General features: G+C 43.0%; 1 protein-coding gene across 8 annotated transcripts in view; it reads right to left on the bottom strand.

Annotated features, from left to right (window-relative positions):
• Nucleotides 1-10,753: 10,753 nt before the first annotated feature.
• Nucleotides 10,754-21,397, bottom strand: part of PUM2 (pumilio RNA binding family member 2) — a 68,784-nt gene continuing 58,140 nt past the window's right edge. For 4 of the 8 annotated variants that reach the window (XM_036379529.2, XM_036379530.2, XM_054514204.1 and 1 more), the window contains 7 exons: nucleotides 20,853-20,982; nucleotides 19,168-19,302; nucleotides 18,768-18,905; nucleotides 16,958-17,083; nucleotides 16,298-16,419; nucleotides 14,408-14,600; nucleotides 10,754-13,674 (listed from right to left, as the gene is read on the bottom strand). In XM_036379529.2, the coding sequence (XP_036235422.1) occupies nucleotides 13,543-13,674; nucleotides 14,408-14,600; nucleotides 16,298-16,419; nucleotides 16,958-17,083; nucleotides 18,768-18,905; nucleotides 19,168-19,302; nucleotides 20,853-20,982 (976 nt within the window). In that variant the 3' untranslated portion in view covers nucleotides 10,754-13,542. The remainder of the gene's footprint in view (nucleotides 13,675-14,407; nucleotides 14,601-16,297; nucleotides 16,420-16,957; nucleotides 17,084-18,767; nucleotides 18,906-19,167; nucleotides 19,303-20,852; nucleotides 20,983-21,397) is intronic. The other 4 variants (XM_036379531.2, XM_036379532.2, XM_036379534.2 and 1 more) reach the window with 1 other exon arrangement.

The following is a 21,397-nucleotide window of genomic DNA, read 5'->3' as shown; positions in this document are numbered from 1 at the left end:
CAGGGCTGGAGTTCCTGTTCCAGTCCATTCATTTGTTTTGTTTTATTTTCTCTGCTTGTGCCAGCACATGTTGAAATGTTTGCTATAAACAATGCAGCTGAATGTGTGTGCAAATATTATTTAGAAAAAAAAAAGCCGTTTTTAGGAACTTTTACAGCTGCTGGAAGCTGTAGCAGCACACACTGGCCACATGGCCAATGGGCACAGCATGGCCATGGCACAGCTGGATGGATGAAGGATGTGGTTAAGGCTGCAGCCATTGGGCCCTGCTGCCCTCGAGTTGCTGGGGAGAGGGGTAACCAAAAAAGAGCCTTAACTGGTGTTTCTTGGTTGCTCTGGAGGCTCTCGGTGGGTGTTGGTCAATCTGTGCCAGACCCAGGATCCCTTCTCACAGCTGTGCCCCAAAGGCTTTATAGCCCTAATTGGATATTCACTGTGGCTAAAACTGTTGAGATTTTATCATGTCTTTAATTACCTTGCTTTCTTTCCCTCTCTCTTAAATTACTCATGCAGCTCCTACCACCCTGCCTTTCCCTCACGTGAGCTGTGAGCCGTGGCCACCAGGTTCTTCTTCCTGCCATGTCTTGGACCTGGTGCCACCAGAACATTGGACATGAGACTTTTGGGACAGGGCTTGGGTCAGAGGTGCTTGGTGCTGGGCCTGCAGAGCATGAGGCTGAAAATATCACCCAGACTTGATGGGTGGGTGGTGACATCCATCTGCATGGTCATTGCAGGAAATGCATGCTGGGCACAGCCAGCCTTTTCAGCAGATTTTGATGGATCAGGGGTCATTTTGGCCAAGGCTGCATCTGGTGGACCCTGGCAGCACAGTGGAGGGAGGGAACACTTCCAGAGCACTCCTGAGAGCAGTGGCAAGCACTACTGGGGTTGAGTGGCACTGGGTTTCATGCCAGCATGGGCCTGTGTGTGTCCTCAATCGAATAGGACTGTGGTGCTTCTTGTTGGATTGGCCAGAAAAGGTTTAGAGCTTGATTGGGATGTTCTGGTCGGGATCTGTGAATGGGGTGAGAGTAGAACAATGCAGCGTTTGGAAGCCAAGTGTTTTCAGTGACATTCCCGTGCCCTCCGCTTGATCATTGAAGCATGTTAAGTATTGTGGTTTCAGTCAAAAGAACTCCATGCTGAAAAGCCAGATGAGACTTGTATGGAGAGGAGTTTCTTGGCAGCCTGAAGCTCAGGGGATCATAGGAGCTGGTTGCCTCTGCCCAGTACAGTGGAGCTGTGGGGATTTCCCAGAATTGGATCAAGGGCTTCCAGCAGTGTAGCCCAACTGAACTCAGTTTCCTTGGGGAAAAGGAGCTGGTTTGAACTGTGTGCTGCCATGGGAAGAGAGGAAACACAGCCATGGGAGGAATCCTGCTCACTGCTTCTGCTACCACCAGAGGCGAGCTGGGAGCAGGGATGGCAACTGCTGCTGTTGGGCAACCACCACCCTTCTGCACTGGGCTCTGGAGCAGAAGCCATTGTCCCCTGCCCCGATGAATGTGAGTGTCACACAGCAGCAGGAGCTGCCTGCCTGGCTTGCCAGGTGTCAGAGCCACCCACAGTAGTGTGTGAGGATGTGCCACTGTTACTCTTGTGTCCTCACCTCAAGCTGCACGTCAGCAGCAGTGCAGCCTGCAGAGCAGGTGACTGATGGATGACTCCTGAAGCCTGGTGCCATAGCCTGGTGTCCTTAGATGGCTCATTAATGGTCTGTGACCAGGTGGGATAGGGTTAGAAAAAGGGTTAGATTCTGCTTTGAGTTCCTTAACAAGGGCTGGACTGTACCTGTGGCATCAAGCTGGACAGAGTCACACATCACTTCTCAATGATTTCATCAGCTGACAAACTTGTTTAAGTATGCTACAGCCCGACATCTGGGATGGAGAAGAGAAATATATTCCCTAACACACAGTGGGAGGTTAGAGTATGTGCAAGTATTGAGATTGCTGTAAGTGTCCAGGCTGCCCACCTGCTGGGCTTGACAGCTCACTGCTCACATGTGCTATTTCTGCTTGGCTTCATGTAGCTGGCTTCCGAGGTGATGGTTGCCATTTTCTCTGCTGTTGTTTTTGTGACAGAGAAAGAAGTCTGGTTTTCCCCCGTGTGGTAGCTCAGTTGGCTAAAGGGGATTTGTAAGAACAGGAAACCCACAGCTCTTGTGTGTGTTTCACTTCTCAGGTATAACATATAAGCAAGGCTTTAGGCGAAACCCTGAATTTCTGTGGTGATAGCTGAACAGCACAGAGAGGAAAGAGGGTGCCTCTGGACACATGAGGCAGTAACAGGATGTTAAATATATTTAGTTAAATGCATTCAGATTCAGTCTGCCCTAGAAACTTATTGGAGTGAGGTGGGAGATGCACCCAAAAAAAAAGGGATGGTATCTGGGAAGGGCAAAGTACTGTCACTGACAGTGCCTTTGACATCAGGGTTTCCCATGCATGGTGCCCCAGAATGGTGAGCTGACAAGAAGCTTTGATCAGTGAGCTAATACCTGCAGAAGGAAGAGGAAGGATTGTCCTGACAGGAGTAGGTTAGGACAGTGTGGCTGGTGACCTATTTGGAGACTGTGTAGACCAGGAAGATTTGCAAAGTTTCATTTGCTGCTAGCCTGGAGCTTCTCTTCTTCTTCCCCTTTCAAGTTCCTCAGGCCAGTGTCTCTATTATCCATGGCCCACACCACATCCTTCATTTTCTAACTCCATGCAGTAACAAAGGGGCAATCTGCCCAGTCAGTAAATGAATACAAGCATTAAGAACGAGTCTGAAGAGGAAGCAAGCTGGATCTTCAGCCTCAGATTACCAAGAGCTTGTCTGCCAGAGTGCAACATTTGTTGTCCAGCCGTTGTGCTACTCATCTTCTGGGTCCCCAGACACAGGGGCCACTGCTCACCAGGCCATTTCTCTTTGTTCAGGCTGGTGGCACCAAATACAACTAGCTCTTCCTAACTCCTTGCATGCCTTGGCAAATTCTGTGCATTTTGGTTTGGATGTCCTTTTGCACTGATGTAGAAATAATTGATTCTGACCCTTTCACATGCAGCTGTGACTTCAGCAGGATCACCTGAACGCACCCAGTTTGCTTGCACAGTGATATCTGATTTTGCCTGTTCTGTCCAGCCGCCTTTGCAGTGAGTCAGACATCTCTGAGCAATCCACCTCCTCCTGGCTTGCACTCCCAGGAAGTGAGAGACCGGAGGAGACTCCCTATGGCCCACCCTAAGGTGTGGAGTGTGCAGTTAGCCTGAGGACATGTCTGCTCTGATCTCCTTTCTTCTCCTGGTGTAATGCTCTGATGGAAAGGATGACCTTGCTTACTTGGTCAAGAATAAATCTTCTTGTAAAAAATCAGAGGTTGGGGTTTTTTTCTGCTTAAACAATGCAAAGTGTAATGGTCCAAGTGTTAGGGTAGCTGTATTGTTGACTTTATAGTTGCTAATTGAATCAACTTGGCTGCCTCTCCCAAGAGTTTGCTGACCTTTTTTTTGTCCTCTATCCCCTTTCCCTTTGTTCTGCTAGTGAGAACTTCTGTGTGGACACTGAAAACTATGTATAAATATGTCTGTGCCACTAACCAAATAATTCTTGACCTAATTAAGCAGACCTTCCTTTGGCAAAAGCTCAGCTGGCAGTGGCATGCCACTTTTGTGATAGTTTTCATAAACAGCTGTAATAAAAGCAGCTGCATTGCTTTGATGCTTCATGTGAGGGCCTGGTAGGATCCTGCATGCTCATTCCAGAGAGCCTCAGAGCTGGATTTTGGGGGCTGGTGCATGAAAACCTATGGAGGGGTTTCCCATTAGCCTGGAGTTACACGGGTGTTGCCCACAAGAAAAGACTGACTCGCTCTCTCTTAATGAGGACTTTTCCTGTAGTACTGGATGCTGCTTTCACTGTTCAACAATTTTCGCCCACCACTTTCAGAGCTTGTGGACTAGGCAGGTATTTCTGAAAGCACTCATCTGAATAACCACTTTTTTTGTTGTTCTTTCCCTTGCCCAGAGAGATGCTCTGCTGCCTTTCCGTGATGCTCTTACCCGTAGTCAGCTCAGGGCAGCTCACTCACGGTGACTCATGCTGGCTTGCAGTGCATGATCCCTCGACCTCTGTGACCCTAAATAATTTGAACACAGAATGGGATTTGCCCTGGCATGAAAATGAGCATGGAGAGAAGGGTATCATGACTCCCAGGAACATACAGGCAGGCAGTGCAGGAACTCTGGGGAAAAGGCAAGCAGCACAGGGAGGACAGAGCTACCCTGTTTCCACAGCACCCCCTGCTTGGTACCTGTTACCTTCCCCTCTGGCAGCCACCCCGCTCTTCCAGGGGAGCTTTCCATTGATCCTCTGGTCCCCCTGGGGACAGGAGCTTTCTTCATGTGTTCAGTGGGGAAGTGCTGAGAAGAAGTTTTGCAGATTGCCTGAGTTGCACACCCTCTGACCATGAGAGAAGTTGGACCCTGTACAGCTGCCTGCCACCCTGCAAAATAGGAACTGTGATACTTGGTGCTTTTATAGTACCTCAGTAAATGACAATAAAATATGTGTATTTTTAATCCTACAGCTGGCTCTGGCAGTGTCACAGAGACCCATTATTTGCCCGGGGGAGATGGGGACTCCAGATCAAATGAGGTATAATCTCTTGTCAAAGGCCTCCTGTATCTTCTCTGTATTCCTTTATTGTCCTGATTTGTGATAGAGGCTTATGCTCTATCTTATGATAGGTTATACTTGAATAACTTGCACAAAACTTTAATAAAAGTTCTCCTCGTGGAATGTGGTCCCTGTTCCTCTCTGACCATACCCAATATACAGCATACCCTTGAAGTTAGCTATCAGTTTTTGCACAAACTAGAGCAGTACTGCTCGTTAAAAAGTCCAAATGAAGGAAAAAATGAAAGTGTTTTAGCCAAAATATGGAAGTATTCAGTCCACATGAAACATGTTGACTATAAGTTTCAAGACTGTCACCTTTAAACAGCCAAGTGTCTTGAGTTAGGTGTTTCTGCTGCATGGAGAATTTGAGTAAGCACGTCCAACTTCAGGAATTCTGCCAAAGCAGGTTTAATACTCCTACGTATGCAAAAAAGCTGGTCTTGGGAGAAGCAGATGCTGCAGCAGAGCAGTTGTGAGAGCAGGGCTAGACTGCATCAGAGATTTTAGTTCCAATTCAGTAACAGCTGATTAGAACAGATATTTGGAACGTGGTAAAAAATACTGTTGTTTTTTTACGTATTCATCAAGCTGAGGTGATCTGGACCCCAGACTGGCTGAAAGTCTTTGAGGAACGATGGCTCTGGGGCCAGCCACAGGTTTTACCATTTCCTCTTGCCACCAGTGGTGACTAAGTGGTGAAATTGATAGACACAACGTACAGGTTTTCTTCCTGATTAACCAAACGGATGCATCTCGCTGCAATTATCACCCTTCATTTCGCATTTCAAGGGCACTTACCCCCTCCCGCAGGCATCGGCAGCCCTGGCTGAGGGCTGAGTGCAGTCACTCCTGGCCGACCCCTCCAGGCGGTGCAAGTGCCTCCCGGCCCTGGCTGCCAGAGCATTGATTCAACACCGATCCCACCCATCCTGTCTCATCCCTCATCCTGGCCCTTCCCATGCATTCATTCAAAGCGCCTTTCCCCAGCTCCCGGGGGCGGGGATGCCCCTACCGCGGGTGGATCGGTGCTGCAGGGGTGGTGCAGGTGCAAGGCTGAGGCAGAGACCGAGCTGTGCTCCAGTGTCTGCCTGCCAGCGCCTTCCTGGGGCTGAGCCACCTCCATGGGGGCATCTGCCCCACTGGGGACAAGCACAGGGAGGAGGGCAGGGGCACAGCAGGGCACATACATGGGCGAGGAGCTGGAGGGAAGGACGGGAGCAAGGGCTGTAACACTGGTTGGGCAGTGGGGGGGTCCTGCACTGCTAACCTACATGTCTGTGGGCAAGAGAAAGCTGTGGGTTTACCAGGGGCTTCAGCTTAGTGTGGAAGGTGTGCCTGATGCCTGCTGCACTCTGACAGCACTGACTGTGGGTGAACAAAGATATTTGCAACAGGGGGTGAACACAGATATTTTAATTGCCTCAAATTTTATTCTGTTTCCTTTTTTTTAGTTTGGTTTCTTTTAAGGTGATGGTGAAATTAGCTATACTTCACAGGGAGGCCTGGAATGAAGGTTTTGCAATGCATAAAGTGTTCTTTTTACTATTATTACTATGTATGTATTATTACTATTATTACTATATTATGTACTTTTTAAAAGCATCATTTAGGTGCTCCTTCTGCCTTCTCCATCCCTTCTCCCATTATTTGTAATCCAAAAGGTCCTTATGGTTGTTTATTGCACTGTGGTTGCAGAAGGTTTGTGTGTGTGTGTAGATGTAGATGCTTTATTTCGTCACCTCTCATCCCATTCCATTCTTCAGTATAAAGTTGTTCTCACTCCCACTCCAAACAAACCCTCTGGGCCTAGTCCTGTCTTCTCTTCCCTCCCTCCCTTCTCTTCCTCCTCCTTTTAACCATTGATTTATAAAATGTTGCTTACTGATTTCTGGTATGTTCTAGGTGAAGAGACCAACTGTGTATATTAAAGTGTCCAGTGCCATCTAAGACATTCTGCTGGAATAAAAGGTTTGGCTGAGGCAAGCTCCTAGAGAATGTTTCCCTGCCCTGCCCAGATGTCTTGGATGATCAAGGGTTCCTCCAATGGCACCAGATCCCAAAGTATGCAACAGGATCTGTTCCCAGTGGATGAGTCTGCCTGGGAGCATCCACATTTAAACAGATTTGGTTTTAAACTGGGATGGTATTTCCCCCATAGCCTCGCTGGTGGGGTGTAGCTGCATGGCCCTGTGGGGTTATCCCTTCTCCAAGTGGCCAGTGAGGGCTGTGCAGCACTTCACAGAAATGTGGGCTGGGTCACCTTTAACACCCTGATCAGACTTCTGAACTTTTGGTTCCCTGCATGGAGGGGGTGGCACATGAGGAAGGGCTGCATGATAGAGCCCTTCCCTGCAGGATGTGAACTTGTATGACTCCCAAACTGGGATGAATAATCAAACTCTTAGTTCTCGTGAGACACGTGATGTTTCAAGGAAACAGGAGACATCATGTGAGTTTTAGAGTACTTAAGATGGTGAGCTTTCATATAAAAAGGCTTTTTAAGAGCCAAATGGCTCTCTTGAAAGAGATCAGTGTATAGCTTGGATCTCTGATAGGGTTGAACTCTGTTCCATTCATCCCACCCCTCCATGCAAGGGGTTGGAACAGACTTTGTGATTTGCACTGAGTTTGCCCATACTCAGCTCCTCAGCCCAGCTTCAGCCCTCTCATTCTTGCTTACTGAGTGATTGCTGTGGTTGTTGTACCAGCCTCTGGATCCAGTTCCCACACAGGTGTGGAGCAAGGAACAGCATCTAGGCACACCCAGGCAAAGGGGCTGAATCCTTCTCCAAGATCCAGCCTGTATGAACGGATGGCCTCCCAAAATCTCTCCTCCTGAATTGATCCTGTACAGAGAGGAATGGAAATACTTTCTGATCCTGTATTTTAGCTGTCTTAGAGAAAGGGAGATAAGGTTTATATAGGGGAGGAAAGAGAAGTCTTCACTCCCACCAGGGAACCTTTAATTTTTGATCCTCCAGTTTAGACAGGGAATGGGGTGCCTATATTTGGGAGAAGAGAATGTAGCTGTGAAATGTGCTGTCATCATCTCCCTTGTTAGCCAGTGTTTCTGCCACCACCTGCGTGTGTTCTCTTGCTGTAACACTTCCCTTCTTAGTTCCCATTAGCCCTCAGTAAGCAGTTGTATGTCTTTGGGGACCTTTACTTTGGGACCTGACACCTGCAACTGTTCTGCTTCCCCAACACTGAGGGAAGCCCTTTGACAGGAGCAGACAGTGGCCTCACAGCCTGAGAAGGCACAGCCAACATCGCCTGTAAGGAGAGGGAGCTCAGCAGGCTTGGCCAATGCCCCCCAGAGCCCACGAGTGACACTCCTCTGTGGCACTCAGGTACTGGGGCAGCTCTGCTGCTGTGGGTACGACCTGCAGCCAGTCCTCAGAGCGAGTGTTTGTGAAGCTGCAGCGTGTGAACCTGCCCTGTGATCAGCAGACAAGCAGGCAGCCCTCCCCCAGCCTCCAGCACCTGAGCACGGCTGTGCTGGGGCAGGGCTGCCTCGCTCCCCGAGGCTGGGCTGGGAAACGATCCAGCAGCCAGGCTGAGGAAGGGCTGCGGTGCTGTGCGGCTGCCAGGAAATCTGAGCCCTCCAGGCAGGTCTGAAGCTCAAACGAAGCTCATTAGGGCTCAGCTATGTGAGGGGTTTCTCCCCGCCCACTCGATGTTCTTGCACACCAGCTGTGTCACCTGCAATGCGCCCCGGCTCTTGTTTGCAGATCTGGGGAGTTTGAGGTTGGGTAGGCGCTGTGCAAGCAGAAGAGCAAGAGACAGAAGGCCTCCTGTGCCCACAGTACTTATACTGGTGAGAAGCTGAACGTTTTATTCCAATGTTTGTTCTTATTAACGAAAGAAAGAGGGTCTTTAGAATAGGTCTTCCTGCATTTCAGCTGCCTTTTATAAAACCTCTGGAAAGTTTCCAGTCTGATAATGATGGGGGAATGCTGCTCCCGAGATATATTTTGCATTGAGTCTGGGAGAATCGAGGTGGAGACAAGGATCTCAGGTGCAGAACTTCCAACTCCCACCTGCATGCTTTAGGAGTCATGCTCCATCTTGTGCTCTTTGTGATGCAATGAATGGTCGAGCTGTGCTAAAAGCCCAGCCCAAATTCAGGAGTAGAAAGTAAACCCGCCCAGCTCCTTGTGGTTAGGAAAATGCTTGTGAAGTGAGGGAGGTGGGTTCAAAACCCTGAGGCTGGTAATGGAAACTAATTCAAGCATCTCGTTTGCTGGGCGCAAAGTTCCCTAACCACAGAGCGAGCCTGCAGAGGGAGCAGGCTCCGTCCAACGCAGGAAACGCCCGTGCACCTCCTCACTAGGAGCACCAGCAGCTCAGGTAAATCCCTAAGCTTGGTCTTCCCCACCCCTCCCTGCCTCGGTGCAGGGTGGTCGCTCCCCCACCCCACAGCCTCTGTGTTCTGACACCTAATGTGTGATGTTGGGATCTGGTTCATTCTCCTGGCCAAAGCAGTTACTGCCTTTTCCGCACTAGCTCAGGAAGGCCCATGTCCTGTATCAGCTCTGGAGCACTGTCAACGCTGGATGGACAGACATCCTTTCATCCTCTCCACGTGTGACTCTTCTGTGATGACAGTGCTGGTTTTTAACCCCTTCTGGAGTTGGGCTGACCTGGGGTGCTCTGCTGCACAGGAGAGCAAACACCCCAGGCTCACTCTGCAGCATCTCAGATTGTCTCTTCCTGGGTGGCAGGATCTACACTTGCCAAGTTCTCCCACACCTCCCTAGCCCAACATCAGGAACCAAGCAGAGCCCCAAGAGGGATATATCCCTGAAAGGAACCAAGCTTCCTCGTTCCCAAGCCAAGAGGTGCTTGAATCAGCATCCTTTGGGCACAGATAGTGCCTGTGTATCTGAAACTGTTTGGGCTGAGTAAAGCACTGCCTGTAGCTCATCACATCAGTGCTGCCCACAGACCAATGAGACTTCAGGTGCTACTGGCAGCGTGGAATGACGTGAACCGCTGTGTTAACAAACCAACAGCCACTCCTGCCCTGCCGTGGGCTGCAACAGCTCAGACCACACAGCTCATGGGGCTCCCCTTTCCTTCCTCAAGCAGCAGAACTGTGTCACCACGGGGGCAGGGTCTGCCACTCTCAGGACACAGGATGCTTAGGCACCGCTCCATGCAGAATTCCTCACTGGAGTGCTGTGGCCACCCTGGCTGCAGGGGCAGTGCTGCTCTGTCGTTTGCCCAGAGTTCTCTCCCCAGATGCATGACTTGCATGCAATCTGCTGGTTCAATGACCAGTCACTGGCTGTTAAAATGCTTTTGCATTCTCTCAGCTTCCCCGAATGACATGGTGGGAGTTGTCATCACCCCACTGTTAACCCACTTTCCCAGTTACTGGAATGCTGAGCATCAAACACTCCCATGGAGCCCAACCTCACTGTTGTGCTGCAGTGAGCCATAAGCATCTCTCCAAATGCATGTCCCTTGGAGAGAAAACAGTGACTAAATTGGTTTCTGAATTTGCATCAGCGCTTTAAAACGTCTAAGCATTATGACCCCAAAACCTCAATTTTCTCCATGCTCTGATGGAAAAGTCAGGGATGGAGGGATGGGCATTATGACTGTTCTGTCCACAGGGGCCCCCTCAGGTGAGTTATTTCCCACCAGGCTCATTTCCTGTGCTGTCAGTCCACTTCACTCTACACTTTCAGCTAAAAACGGTCTTTTGAAAAACCTCCTGGGAAGTAACAGAAATGAGAGTGGATCCGGGGGTGCCACAGAGAGCTAACAATTTCTTCTCTCATTTGAAAGCAAACCCCCTTAAATGCTCCTGAACTCATCCTGAATGCAGGGATGTAAAAAGAAACTGTCACCAGGCTGTAGCTTTCACTAGGCATCAGTAAAGACATTGTATAAAATAGGAAGGTTTAGCCGCTCACAAGTGCCCTCTGAAAATGTAATGATCTAATCCAGGGTTCTTCAATAATTGCCCAGTTCCTATCAGAACAAGTGAGCGAGCACCTTCCCAAAGCTGAGCTCCACAGACACAGGTAAGTCACAAAAGAATATGGCTGCTTTCCTACAGGAAAAACACAAGACCAGATATATTTCACACAGTGTTATTCACACATTTTCATTTTGATTTTTACAGTATATACACGTGAACATTACATTATTCAATACGAGCCACCTGGAGTCAAACCTAATCAAACTGGTCCGTAAACAATCTATATCAAAAAGCAATACTTGAGCAAAAAGTCTAGTGGTTCTACCCAAACCTTAAAATAGTTGAAAGGAAATCCAGTGATTTTCATGTTCCTGGATAGAATTTGTGCACAAATGATCTCAGGAGAGCAAGTGGAAGATTATACTCAAGATATTGAAAGCACCAAGGATGACAGTTACAGGACTGTTTAAATTCAACCATGGCATGAGTGCTGCAGGGACAAAGTACAGAGACATTTTCAGTTTCTGCCTGGACATCCCCAAAAGCCTGCTGTACTGTTTTAGGTGTTGAAGGAATGCCGGCTCTGTGGATTGTAACACACGGCACAGGTTCACAGGGTAAAGACAGTCACTGAGAATTGATGTGTCCAAAGGAGTGGCTCAAAGTCATCCTTTGGGTGACTACAGGAAAGCTCTGGCTCCAATGACTGGGCTGGTACCTCTGGGGAGGAATTTTGTGAACTGCCATGCAAAAACTACTTGACAATTAGAATTGTGCTTACTCAAAATAACGAGGCCTCCTACTTCACTTCATGCAGGCACTGGAAGTAGGCCGGAAGAGACTTTGCCATTTGCCTATTAAGGAGTTCTCACTACCATTAGAAACGCAGCGCCTCAGATGTCTGCTAGATAACAGTTATGTAACCCTGGTACCAACAGTAACATGACAGAATTCCTCATACAAGTTTGTACCACTACTATTTTCTTTCTCATGATCACACCCCTACCAAAACAGCCTTTTATTTGATCAATGCTCAAGACGTTGTTTCCAAACTACCACGTTGATCAAAACTTTAGGTTAAGCCATCCAAATGAACATTTTACACAAAATACTTACTTCAACAACATACAAAGCACTTTCTTTATCTTTCAGAAACTGAATATACAAAGTAAGCTTTTTCCAAAATATTTCCATAGGCAAAGGATTAAAAAGGATTTTAATTATACACATATGGTCACAATTCTGCCTTAAAAAGATCATTGGGAAATGTACATAAGGCCGCTTGTATATGTACATCATCTTTATGTTACTGTTACAATGTCTTATGTCCAGAGAAAAAAATCGACAGTATCATACATATTTGCTTTACGCTGCGAGAAGGCTATTCAAAAATACAGTACTCTTCTGTACAAAAAATTCATGCCACATTTATTAAGATGGAAGAAGCATTGGTTTCTGTAATAACCAAATATTTCAGTCCACTTCTTACTATGCTTATTTATCCTGATTTAAAATTTGAACAGATTGATTTCCCAAAGTGTCCATATGAACAGATTCAACAGCTATGTTATAAACAAAACATAATGTTTCTCACAATAGATAAAAAGAAAGCCGGTTCATATTTTTGAAACCATATAAAGATAGAATTTTAAAAAAATCACTCTTGATTTGCTGAAATAAATTTACATTATACAACACTATATGCCGGGGGAAAGAAGGGAATGAGGATATGAATATACACTAAAATGCAAATTTTTGTCCCAAAAAGGAGTAAAACAAATTACATTTACAGCATGAAGGTTTACAAATGTACATCTGTACAACCAAGGTAAGCATCACTACTAAATTAGCAAGGCTTTGTAATAAACATCGAAACAAGAGATTTGTTTTCAAACTGTAAACTTACACCTATTAACTACACGTATACAATGCATATATTTATAGGAAGCAAAAAGCTATCTGAATATTTAATCAATCATGCTTAAATGTTGAGCTATCAAGTTTACTTTTCAGTGGCCCCTTCTCTTTATCATTACCTATTTTTTGCATCTACAGTGAGAAAGCAAAATAAATGCTCAACACTTTCAAATCCTTACAATTCTATATGCAAAATAAAAAAATACATATCTCTACTCTTCCTGCATTGTAAAACTGACTGTAAAGTTAATACAGGTTCACTCCTTTTCCAACAGAGTACTTTGCTGAATGGAAGTACCACCATCATTTTAATCGCTCTACCTTGTACAACAATTAAATATATAAGTATATACAGCACTTTATTTTTAATACATCGCTAGAGAAAACCTTAGGGCATGATTTAAAAAAACCTGTATCCACAGCAAGTGCCAAAACCTAGTCTTTTAAAGTTTCCATCGTTTTGTTCTTCTCTACTTTAATTTGCTGTGCCCTGTTTGTTATTTGGATAGGATGTTGTGAACCACCAAAATACAACTTAACTTTTCAACATGTTAAATAATGTTTATGCAGCTGATCAATTTTAATCTGGTATAAAAGACTTCACACAAAAGGGAAAAATAAGGATTAATTCTATATACAACTCTATAAACCTGTTGTGCTATGATGCTGGGTAGACCTACCAGATTGCAAGCCAGTGTATTAAAAGAATACTGTACTTTTTCCCTTTAAAAACTATTTCAGTGACTTTACAAGGTAAAAATTTACAAAATATGTGACAGCTATTTTGATACAATTACATCATATACAGGCATTCTGTGCTTTGCCAGCCATCCAATCTGATAGGTCTCCGGATCAGGGCTGGAGATTTTTTTTAACAATTCACTCCCCAAAAATATACACAAGAATAAAAATTTTACAAATGGATGAACAAAGTCAATAAATAGATTTAAAAAAATCAGAACATTTAGAGTTAAGTTGTAGGTTTTGATAATTCACAATTTAATTTTTCTTCTGTTTCTCTTTGTCTTTTACAGCATCCCATTTGGTGGTCCACCAATTGGCCCCAGATCAGCACTGTTCTTCAGGTAATACTTCTCCAGCTTGGCCAGAATGTGTTTGCCATAGGTGTATTTACGCAGAGTCGTGATGTGAGGTCGAATCTGTAATAAGAAACACGTTTGGCTTTTTTAACATCCACACTTTTAAGTAGAGGTGACTACACTTTGAAAAAATTATGCAAAAAGATACCAGAAGCCTGTATTTCAAAGTGCTGGAAGTTTCTGGAAAGATGTAAAACTGTTGATTTTGACTCATCAAATAACTGATGTTCCTCTTGCAGGAAAACGGAGGCAGTACTTTGTGGGAGAGCCCTGTTGGTGACTGGGGGAAGCAGAGCTACTGCAGGAATATCTTGGGCCCTGTGTTAAATAGCCTCTGGCCATTATGGCAACAGCACACTTCTCCATGTCTGGATATTCTTAAGTAGAAATGTGCCTGGAAGTAGAAATGCTAGGAAGTGTGGGAATCTCTTTTTGGGGGAACTGCAGAGTGGATTTATACCCACAATCAGGAAATAAAAAAACAAGTATTTCTCCTGTTATATTAATAGTGATGACAGATACTACATTTTCCTGTTAGAAGTATTTTCACATAAAACCTGGCATGAAGACAGAAGATGAAATCCAACTACTGAAACTCTCCTTTTTTAGCTCAGTGCTCAGAGACCTGAATGTTTTCTCCTTTACCAAGCTCCACTGAATGTCATGGAGCTTGGGAAATGTCATCAAGCTCTAGATTACAGAAGCGTTGAGTTTTACATCTGCAGGGGAAGGTGCTGTGGCAGAACAGCTCCCAGACGTATTTCCGAATCCCTGCAAGCATGCACGCCCATACCTTGTGCATGATGATCTTCCTCTGGGCGGGCTCGGCCATGTCGATCATCTTCTGCACGACGTAGTTGGCGTACTGGTCCTTCATCATGGTGTATAAGGCACTGTGCGGGCCGTCGTTCTGGCAGCACACCTCGTCGATCAGCAGGGCTCGCTCCGCGCGCGACGCGTGCGTCACGCACTTCTCCACCACGTTGCTGAAAAAGAAGGCAAGTCCATGGTGGGACTGTGTGGCCGCATTTCTCCTCACAGAGAAAAGCAAGGCACAGCTTCCCAAGGATAAGTTCTGGGAATTGCAGCAAGGAACCTCAGAGAAAGAAAAAACCAATTCTTATCTCATTTACTGCTCCTGTTTTGGAACATGTGGAATGTTGTGGAAGATTGTTTACCTGAAGGGAATTGGTGATTGGATTCTGGTGTGAGTGTTTTGATTCACTGACCAATTGAATCCACGCGTGTGTGTCGGGACTGTCGGCTGACAGTCACAGGATTCTGTTCAGTTGAGTTGAGTGCTTGTGCAGATTGAGTTTAGATGTAGTGTAATGTAGTATGGAATAATATAGTATAATAAAGTAATTATTTAGCCTTCTGATATCAATGGAGTCAGATGCATAATTTCCTCCCTTTGTCAGGGTTGCCTTGATTTCCGATAGGACTGGAGGGGTAACATTCTTTCAGGTAACTACTATCAATTTCTCTGGAAGTTTACCAGTTCTTAATGCCAGTAAAGAGCATATTGCAAACACATCAATTTCTCATTTCCAAATTTCCAGTCTAATGACTGAGGAAGTTAGTCACCACATCACAATTACTTCATCCATGTGACAGGGTTATTTTCTGATTATCTGGTAGGAGAGACTTTTACACTGAACCTACATAGGTATACTGGACTTCAGGCTGCAGATGTGTTCTAGCACATCTATTTTGGTTGTGGGCCCTTTGAAGACCCAACAGAGAATGCCAGCCAGGTATGAAGACTCCTGCTTTTTAAATAAATGCACTTTCCAAGAGCATGCCTACATCAGAGATTCCATCAAATATTCTTTTGTAGAGCAAGTCTCCGACCTTCCAGTTTATTTCAGAAGCAGAAGACGCCATCAAAGCTTGTAACATAGCAAAATGATCCCAGTCCTAAAACTGTGCTTTAGAAATTAAGCAAGTTAGAGGGTTTTGAAAAGTTCTATTCAGGCAAAAAAAAAAAAAAAATTAAATAAACTGGTTTGCTAGCAGTTTTTAAAACAAATGCTCCCATAAAGTCACAGTGCATTACTATGTCATTTTGATGACAAGGTTACTCTCACTAAATCACCTAGAATGAATTCTCAGGTGTATTTTTCCTTCACAAAAGGCACATAATCCATATTTCAGCAAAAAGCACAAAGGGAGGAGTTGTAGGTTCCAATTTCAGAATAGTTCAGTCCTCCTACAGCAGTCTTTCAGACTTTCTAACAGAGAAAATCCTTGTCAGACTGAACTACCATTTTTTAAAGCTAGCCTTGTTTTACTTGCAAATTGCTAGGCTGGATTGAGAGTCAGCAGGTCCCAGCTCATCGTCATCAGCAAATCACTCAAGTTCCAGCAGAGCTTTTCGCCTGGCTCTGGGCATCCTTACATGAAAACCTGGAACCTGTTACCTGCACTTGCACAAAGTGAACAAAAGCCATCCCATAAACCCACAGAACCTCCTTTGTTTTGCTACAGAACATTTGTCTCTTCCCTTCCCCAAACCTAGTAAAAAAATATCACTACCATTCATCTCTATAAAAATATGGAATTTCAGGAGGTAAGATAAACAAAAAAAATTATTGTATCCCTTTAGTAACACAAGAAATAAATCCAGTATTACAACTTTACAAGGTTAATGAATTTTTAGTATATGAAAGTTATGCAATACCTGGCAAATTTGTGCTGACTCAGAGCTAGAACTTTTCCTCTTATTTCTGAAACAATTTTGCTTTTGTCTTCAGGACGACCATGCTCCAGTACATGTTGAATAACGTAATTTCCATATTGATCCTGAAAATAAGATGACTTAAATTTTCTTTTGTGTTCATACCAAATAATGAGTACTGACAGCTGTGGTATGTAAGCATACAGTATGAAATTACTCTTTGCATGGATATAAGGAAAAAACAATAATGTCAAAATTACAGAAGCAAAGTGATGCAAGAAATATTTCATCAAGAATTACTTAATGGACCACATATTTTACATGAAAAATGTAAATAATTTGTAAAACCAGTGTTTTGCAGAGTATCTTTTATCCTCTTAAAGAAAGAAGTCCTCAAATTTAAGATCATACTTTTTAAACAGCTGTAATATTCCCCTGAACACCAAGCTACAGTCAAAAGTGTAAGAAAATTGCTTTTTACATCTTCTTTGCCTCCCAACTTCCACATTCATTTTCATTAAAACTACAGAAGGAAAGAAAAACAAAAAAAATCAATGTCTACAAAACTAAAAAGAGGCAAATGCATTTAAACTAGGATACAGGAGTAAATGATGATAAGAAAAAACTCTGAAGTGCATTAACAATGAGCCTACATGCACTGACCTGCACCAGCTGCTCTGTGTGTTGATGCAGCTCTTCTAAGATTGGCAGAGTCTGCTCAGCAGTGCAGTGCTCCAGAATACGCTGGATTACTCTACAACCATATGGATGAGTTGAAAGCACAAATACCTTGAAAACAGGATTGCAAACTGAATTAAACCAACTGAAGCTCACATCTATTGCAATATTGCTGCATTCGAAATGGAACTGAACATACCAACTACTACTAAAAAAAAAAGTTTTGTCTGCCTAGACCAGAATTCCATTTCCAGGAAAGTCAGGAAAGATGAAAAAGCAGGTTTTTGTGTGTCAAGGACTCCAGAAAACATACAAGAACCCAAGTGTTCATGACAATGTTTCTAGCCTACATAGCTGCAGAGGAAAGCCTGGAAGTATGACCCTTAGGTAATTGCTGTTAAACTTTCAAGCTTTCCTTTTTACATTCTTTTCAGATTTAAAGACTTTGACCCCTATAAAAAGGAATTCAGTAACAGTGGCTGATTTTCACCAATTCCATGTTCCAGTAAACACAATAAGCTCCCAGTTACAGACACAAAGTTTGTAAATAACTACTCAAAACACACAGCCAAATCTTGCTTATTCCTTCTGCTTGCTTCTCCTGAAGCTACATTTGTGATTTGGGAAGTAATTCCAAAAATGTCATTGCTGGTCAGGACTAAACACAGAATCTTGTATGATTAGGCATCAACTCAAATGCGGGAGAAAATTATAAGTAATATCACAAGTGTGACATTTTTCATTTGCCATTTCACATTAGCTACTATTTTCTATATGCAATTACTTGGTGCTTAGGATGGATGTTCAGTACATAAACTCACACTTTAGTCAAGGAGCTCTATTTACAGTTTAAAAAATGCATCTCATGTACCTCATACACCCTCATACACACTTTTTGGTGTAAAAAGACCAAACCCTAGAAACCTTTGTATGCAATTTAGTACTATGTACAACAACAATTCAGGTATTGCTGTTGTGTAAAATGAGAAAGATATTGTACATTTTATTAGGAAATACATTTGGCCATCCATTAAAGTAAAATTTAGTTATATAGCCAAGTTAGTAAGATTTTTACTATTCTATTTACAATTCTTCTCAAGACTATAAAAGTACACACTTGTCTCAGAGGATTAAAATGTTATTTAGCTGCAGCACATTCACTAGCCTGCAGCACAATATCAATCTTACAGTAATAATGCTTTTTTGGAAACAAAACAAAAACCCCAATCTGAAGTAAACAAATACTACACCCCCTTCACACTAGTCCATATGTAGGGAACAGATTAGTGAATTTCATCACTGCAGTTCCTTAAGGACTGACATTCATTGGGAAACACTGAAAGACACATGTGCAACAGGACAGGAAAATGTAATTTTTAATGAAAAATGTATACTAGAGAGCATGTACATTGTTATTATTATATAAAAAATGGCCCTGCCAAGAGCTGTGAAGGCAATGTCAAATGGTGCTATTGCAACACACAAACACAAAGCCTGGGCATGCAAAGTCCCTTTTATGTATTTATATTACATAAATATTTATTATTATTTATAATACATACACAAATATGTCTTTCTAGAGCCTTATCTCCAACAAATTCATTTTTTTACAGCATGTTAATTGCCTCTCCAACAGCTTTTCATGCCATCATTCCCTTTTTCATTCTACTTAAAATAAGCTGAGTGCAAAGTGGCAAATGCTATCTTGTACATGCAAATGATGGACAAAAACCTTCAAATCTTCTTCTGTGAAATCTAAGCAACCTGCAAAGAGGAAATGAACAATTGGCACTACCTGTCCTTTGAATGCATCAATGATGAACTGGAGCGACTGGGGCTGAACACACTCAATGCATTTTTGTACGACATGGTTTCCATTTTGATCCTTCACACATTTCAGAACATGGCCATCCAGCTCTTTCACCATTTCGTTCTGGAAAAACAAAGATTATCCTTGTCTTTATGATGGTATTTCCCCCACCCCTCCTTCCTTAAACGGGGAAAAATTTAATTTCATCCTGACTCCAACCTTCATATTCAATGGTGTTAACTGTGTACCTCGGTACTTTCATTTAAACACCTACTTTAGCCCCCCAGCATATTTCATGATGAAGGGAATAATCATCAATTTAATCAAGTAAAAAGAGGGATACAATAAAAATAAATAAAATGAAAAAAGCATTGCTCTAACTTACAATTACCTGCTGGTCAGGTGAGATTGACTCGAGAGCTTTCTGGATGACACGACAGCCGTACATCTGCAGGGCCAATGGCAGAACGTGACCACGGATGCGTGTTGCTAGGGCTAACTTCTGATCCAGGCTTCCAAACTAAAAGGAAATAAATATGCTGTTAACAAATGAAGACATACTGCAGCATGCTGGAATTTACATGTCAGAGTAAATATTGTCAAGATGTACATGACTGTAGCATTTGAGTAATTTTTCACTTTGTATTTTGGTGGGGATATTTACCAGAAGCTTTTCTTTTCTAAATGCAACATTTTGTAATATTCCACAACTAGTTCACATACCTGCTATCAAATGCATGACCTTGAAAGACAGCAGAAGTAATAATATAGTTTATATTTGTCTGTCTGTAGGAATATTTAAGTGCAATAAACCACTTTTTCGAATAAATTATACTGGCAAACTGATCACAGGTCACTATTATGTATGAATCCAAATCAATTTTCTATCTCAAAACTTGTGTAGCGTATATCACATCTTGTAAGAGAGGACACAGAAGTGACCAGCTGGACAACCAGTTGGTGTCACAGCAATATTCTTGCAGCATTGCTGAGAATTGTCAAACTCCACACCTGTAGTCAGCTCTGAAGAAAGCCTGACCAACAACTTCAGCTGCCTACCTTTACAGTAAAATGAGGTCCCCTATTACAAGTAAGGCCACATGCACTCTTGTTGAGAAGTGTTCTGCAGAATTAAGATGAAAACACTCAGCTAACAATGATTAACTGTGTGTTCATCCAACTTAACATTATGGAAAAAACAGCAAATGATGACCCTTAAGCAAAATCAAAATCTTGTATATCATATGTCAGTGACAGTTTACAGAAGATATTTTGACTGGTTATTAAAAAAGAAGTTAAAAAAATGAGCACATTATTTTATAGACTATTAGAAATCACATTCTTGTTTACAGCAAGTATCTTATTCTTACTGGACATTTTCCAGCTTCACCTTCTCACCACAAGTCTTTGATATGGCCCTTGATTTAAAGTACATTATACTAGATACCTTTCCTACATATAACTTTTCCCAGGACACAGGCATTACTTTTCTCTTCTCTCTGCAAGCCAAATCTTGTAATTCTTTGATGAAGCTTTTTTTTTACCACATAGTTTTTAAGAGAAGACGAATCTGTTTAAAATACTAGTTGTAGTAATATTGGATGTATCTTATGATGGATACCCTTTACTCAAAATTCTTCTGCCTTTGTACATTTTATGGGAGTTTCCCCATACACAGCACTGGATGAAGCTCACACAGACTGGTTGAGCGCAAGTGCATTTTCCAGACCATTCTGTACCACGATGCAGTAACCAATAAAAAGCATTTTCCAAATACTTATGTTCCCTTTCATCTGCTGAAAGTCCCTGTAAGTTCTGCTCAGAGGTTTGTGAAGCCTCAATGTGCAAAGTTTCACCAACATATGCACCATCAGTGTAAGGAGAAACCATGTCCATTATGGCAAAAACCACCGGATACAGAACAGAAAACACCCATCCAGAGTTACACCCTTGGGTTCTGTGGAAGTCATGATGAATTCTGCTATAGTGTTATGGCAAGACCAGTTAAATTTAATCAGATTTACAGCACTTCATTTGCATGTCCATCCATACACTTAGTGCTATGCTTACCTCAAAGAACTTCTGTATTACATAGTTTCCAAATACATCAGTCATCAACTGATAGGCTGCTTGCAGGATCTCATTAAATACCATCTGGCGCTCAGCTGGAGTAGCTCGCTCCAGCTTTTGCTGTATAAATCTAAGTGCAAAAAAAGGTACATTATGCTTTGCATCAACAACAGGAAAACCTCTCAAACACTGTTTCAATGAGACACCTCAACACTCTAAAGAAAGCAGTCAACATTTATAAAATTTATTAAAATGAAAGTAGTGCCTCTGCATATAAAAGGATACATTTTACTAAAATTAAGATTAAAAACTTTCATTTGAAAAGCGTTAAAGATGAAAAGAATAACAGTAACTAAGTACTTGATGATGTACTGACAAAAAATAGTTGTACATTCCAGATGCCACATATTTTGTTTTCTTAATCAACGCCTTTTTGATACCTTAATACTTGAGTTTACAAGTCTAGTTATGAGGCTATTTCTACACAGAGAACTTCTACAGGCAGCTAAATTAATAGTACTTTTACAATGAAATTTCTTAGAGAA

The sequence above is a fragment of the Molothrus ater genome, chromosome 3 (genome assembly GCF_012460135.2).
Source record: "Molothrus ater isolate BHLD 08-10-18 breed brown headed cowbird chromosome 3, BPBGC_Mater_1.1, whole genome shotgun sequence".
Taxonomy (NCBI): Eukaryota; Metazoa; Chordata; class Aves; order Passeriformes; family Icteridae; genus Molothrus; species Molothrus ater.
This window is presented reverse-complemented; position numbering and strand designations above follow the sequence as displayed.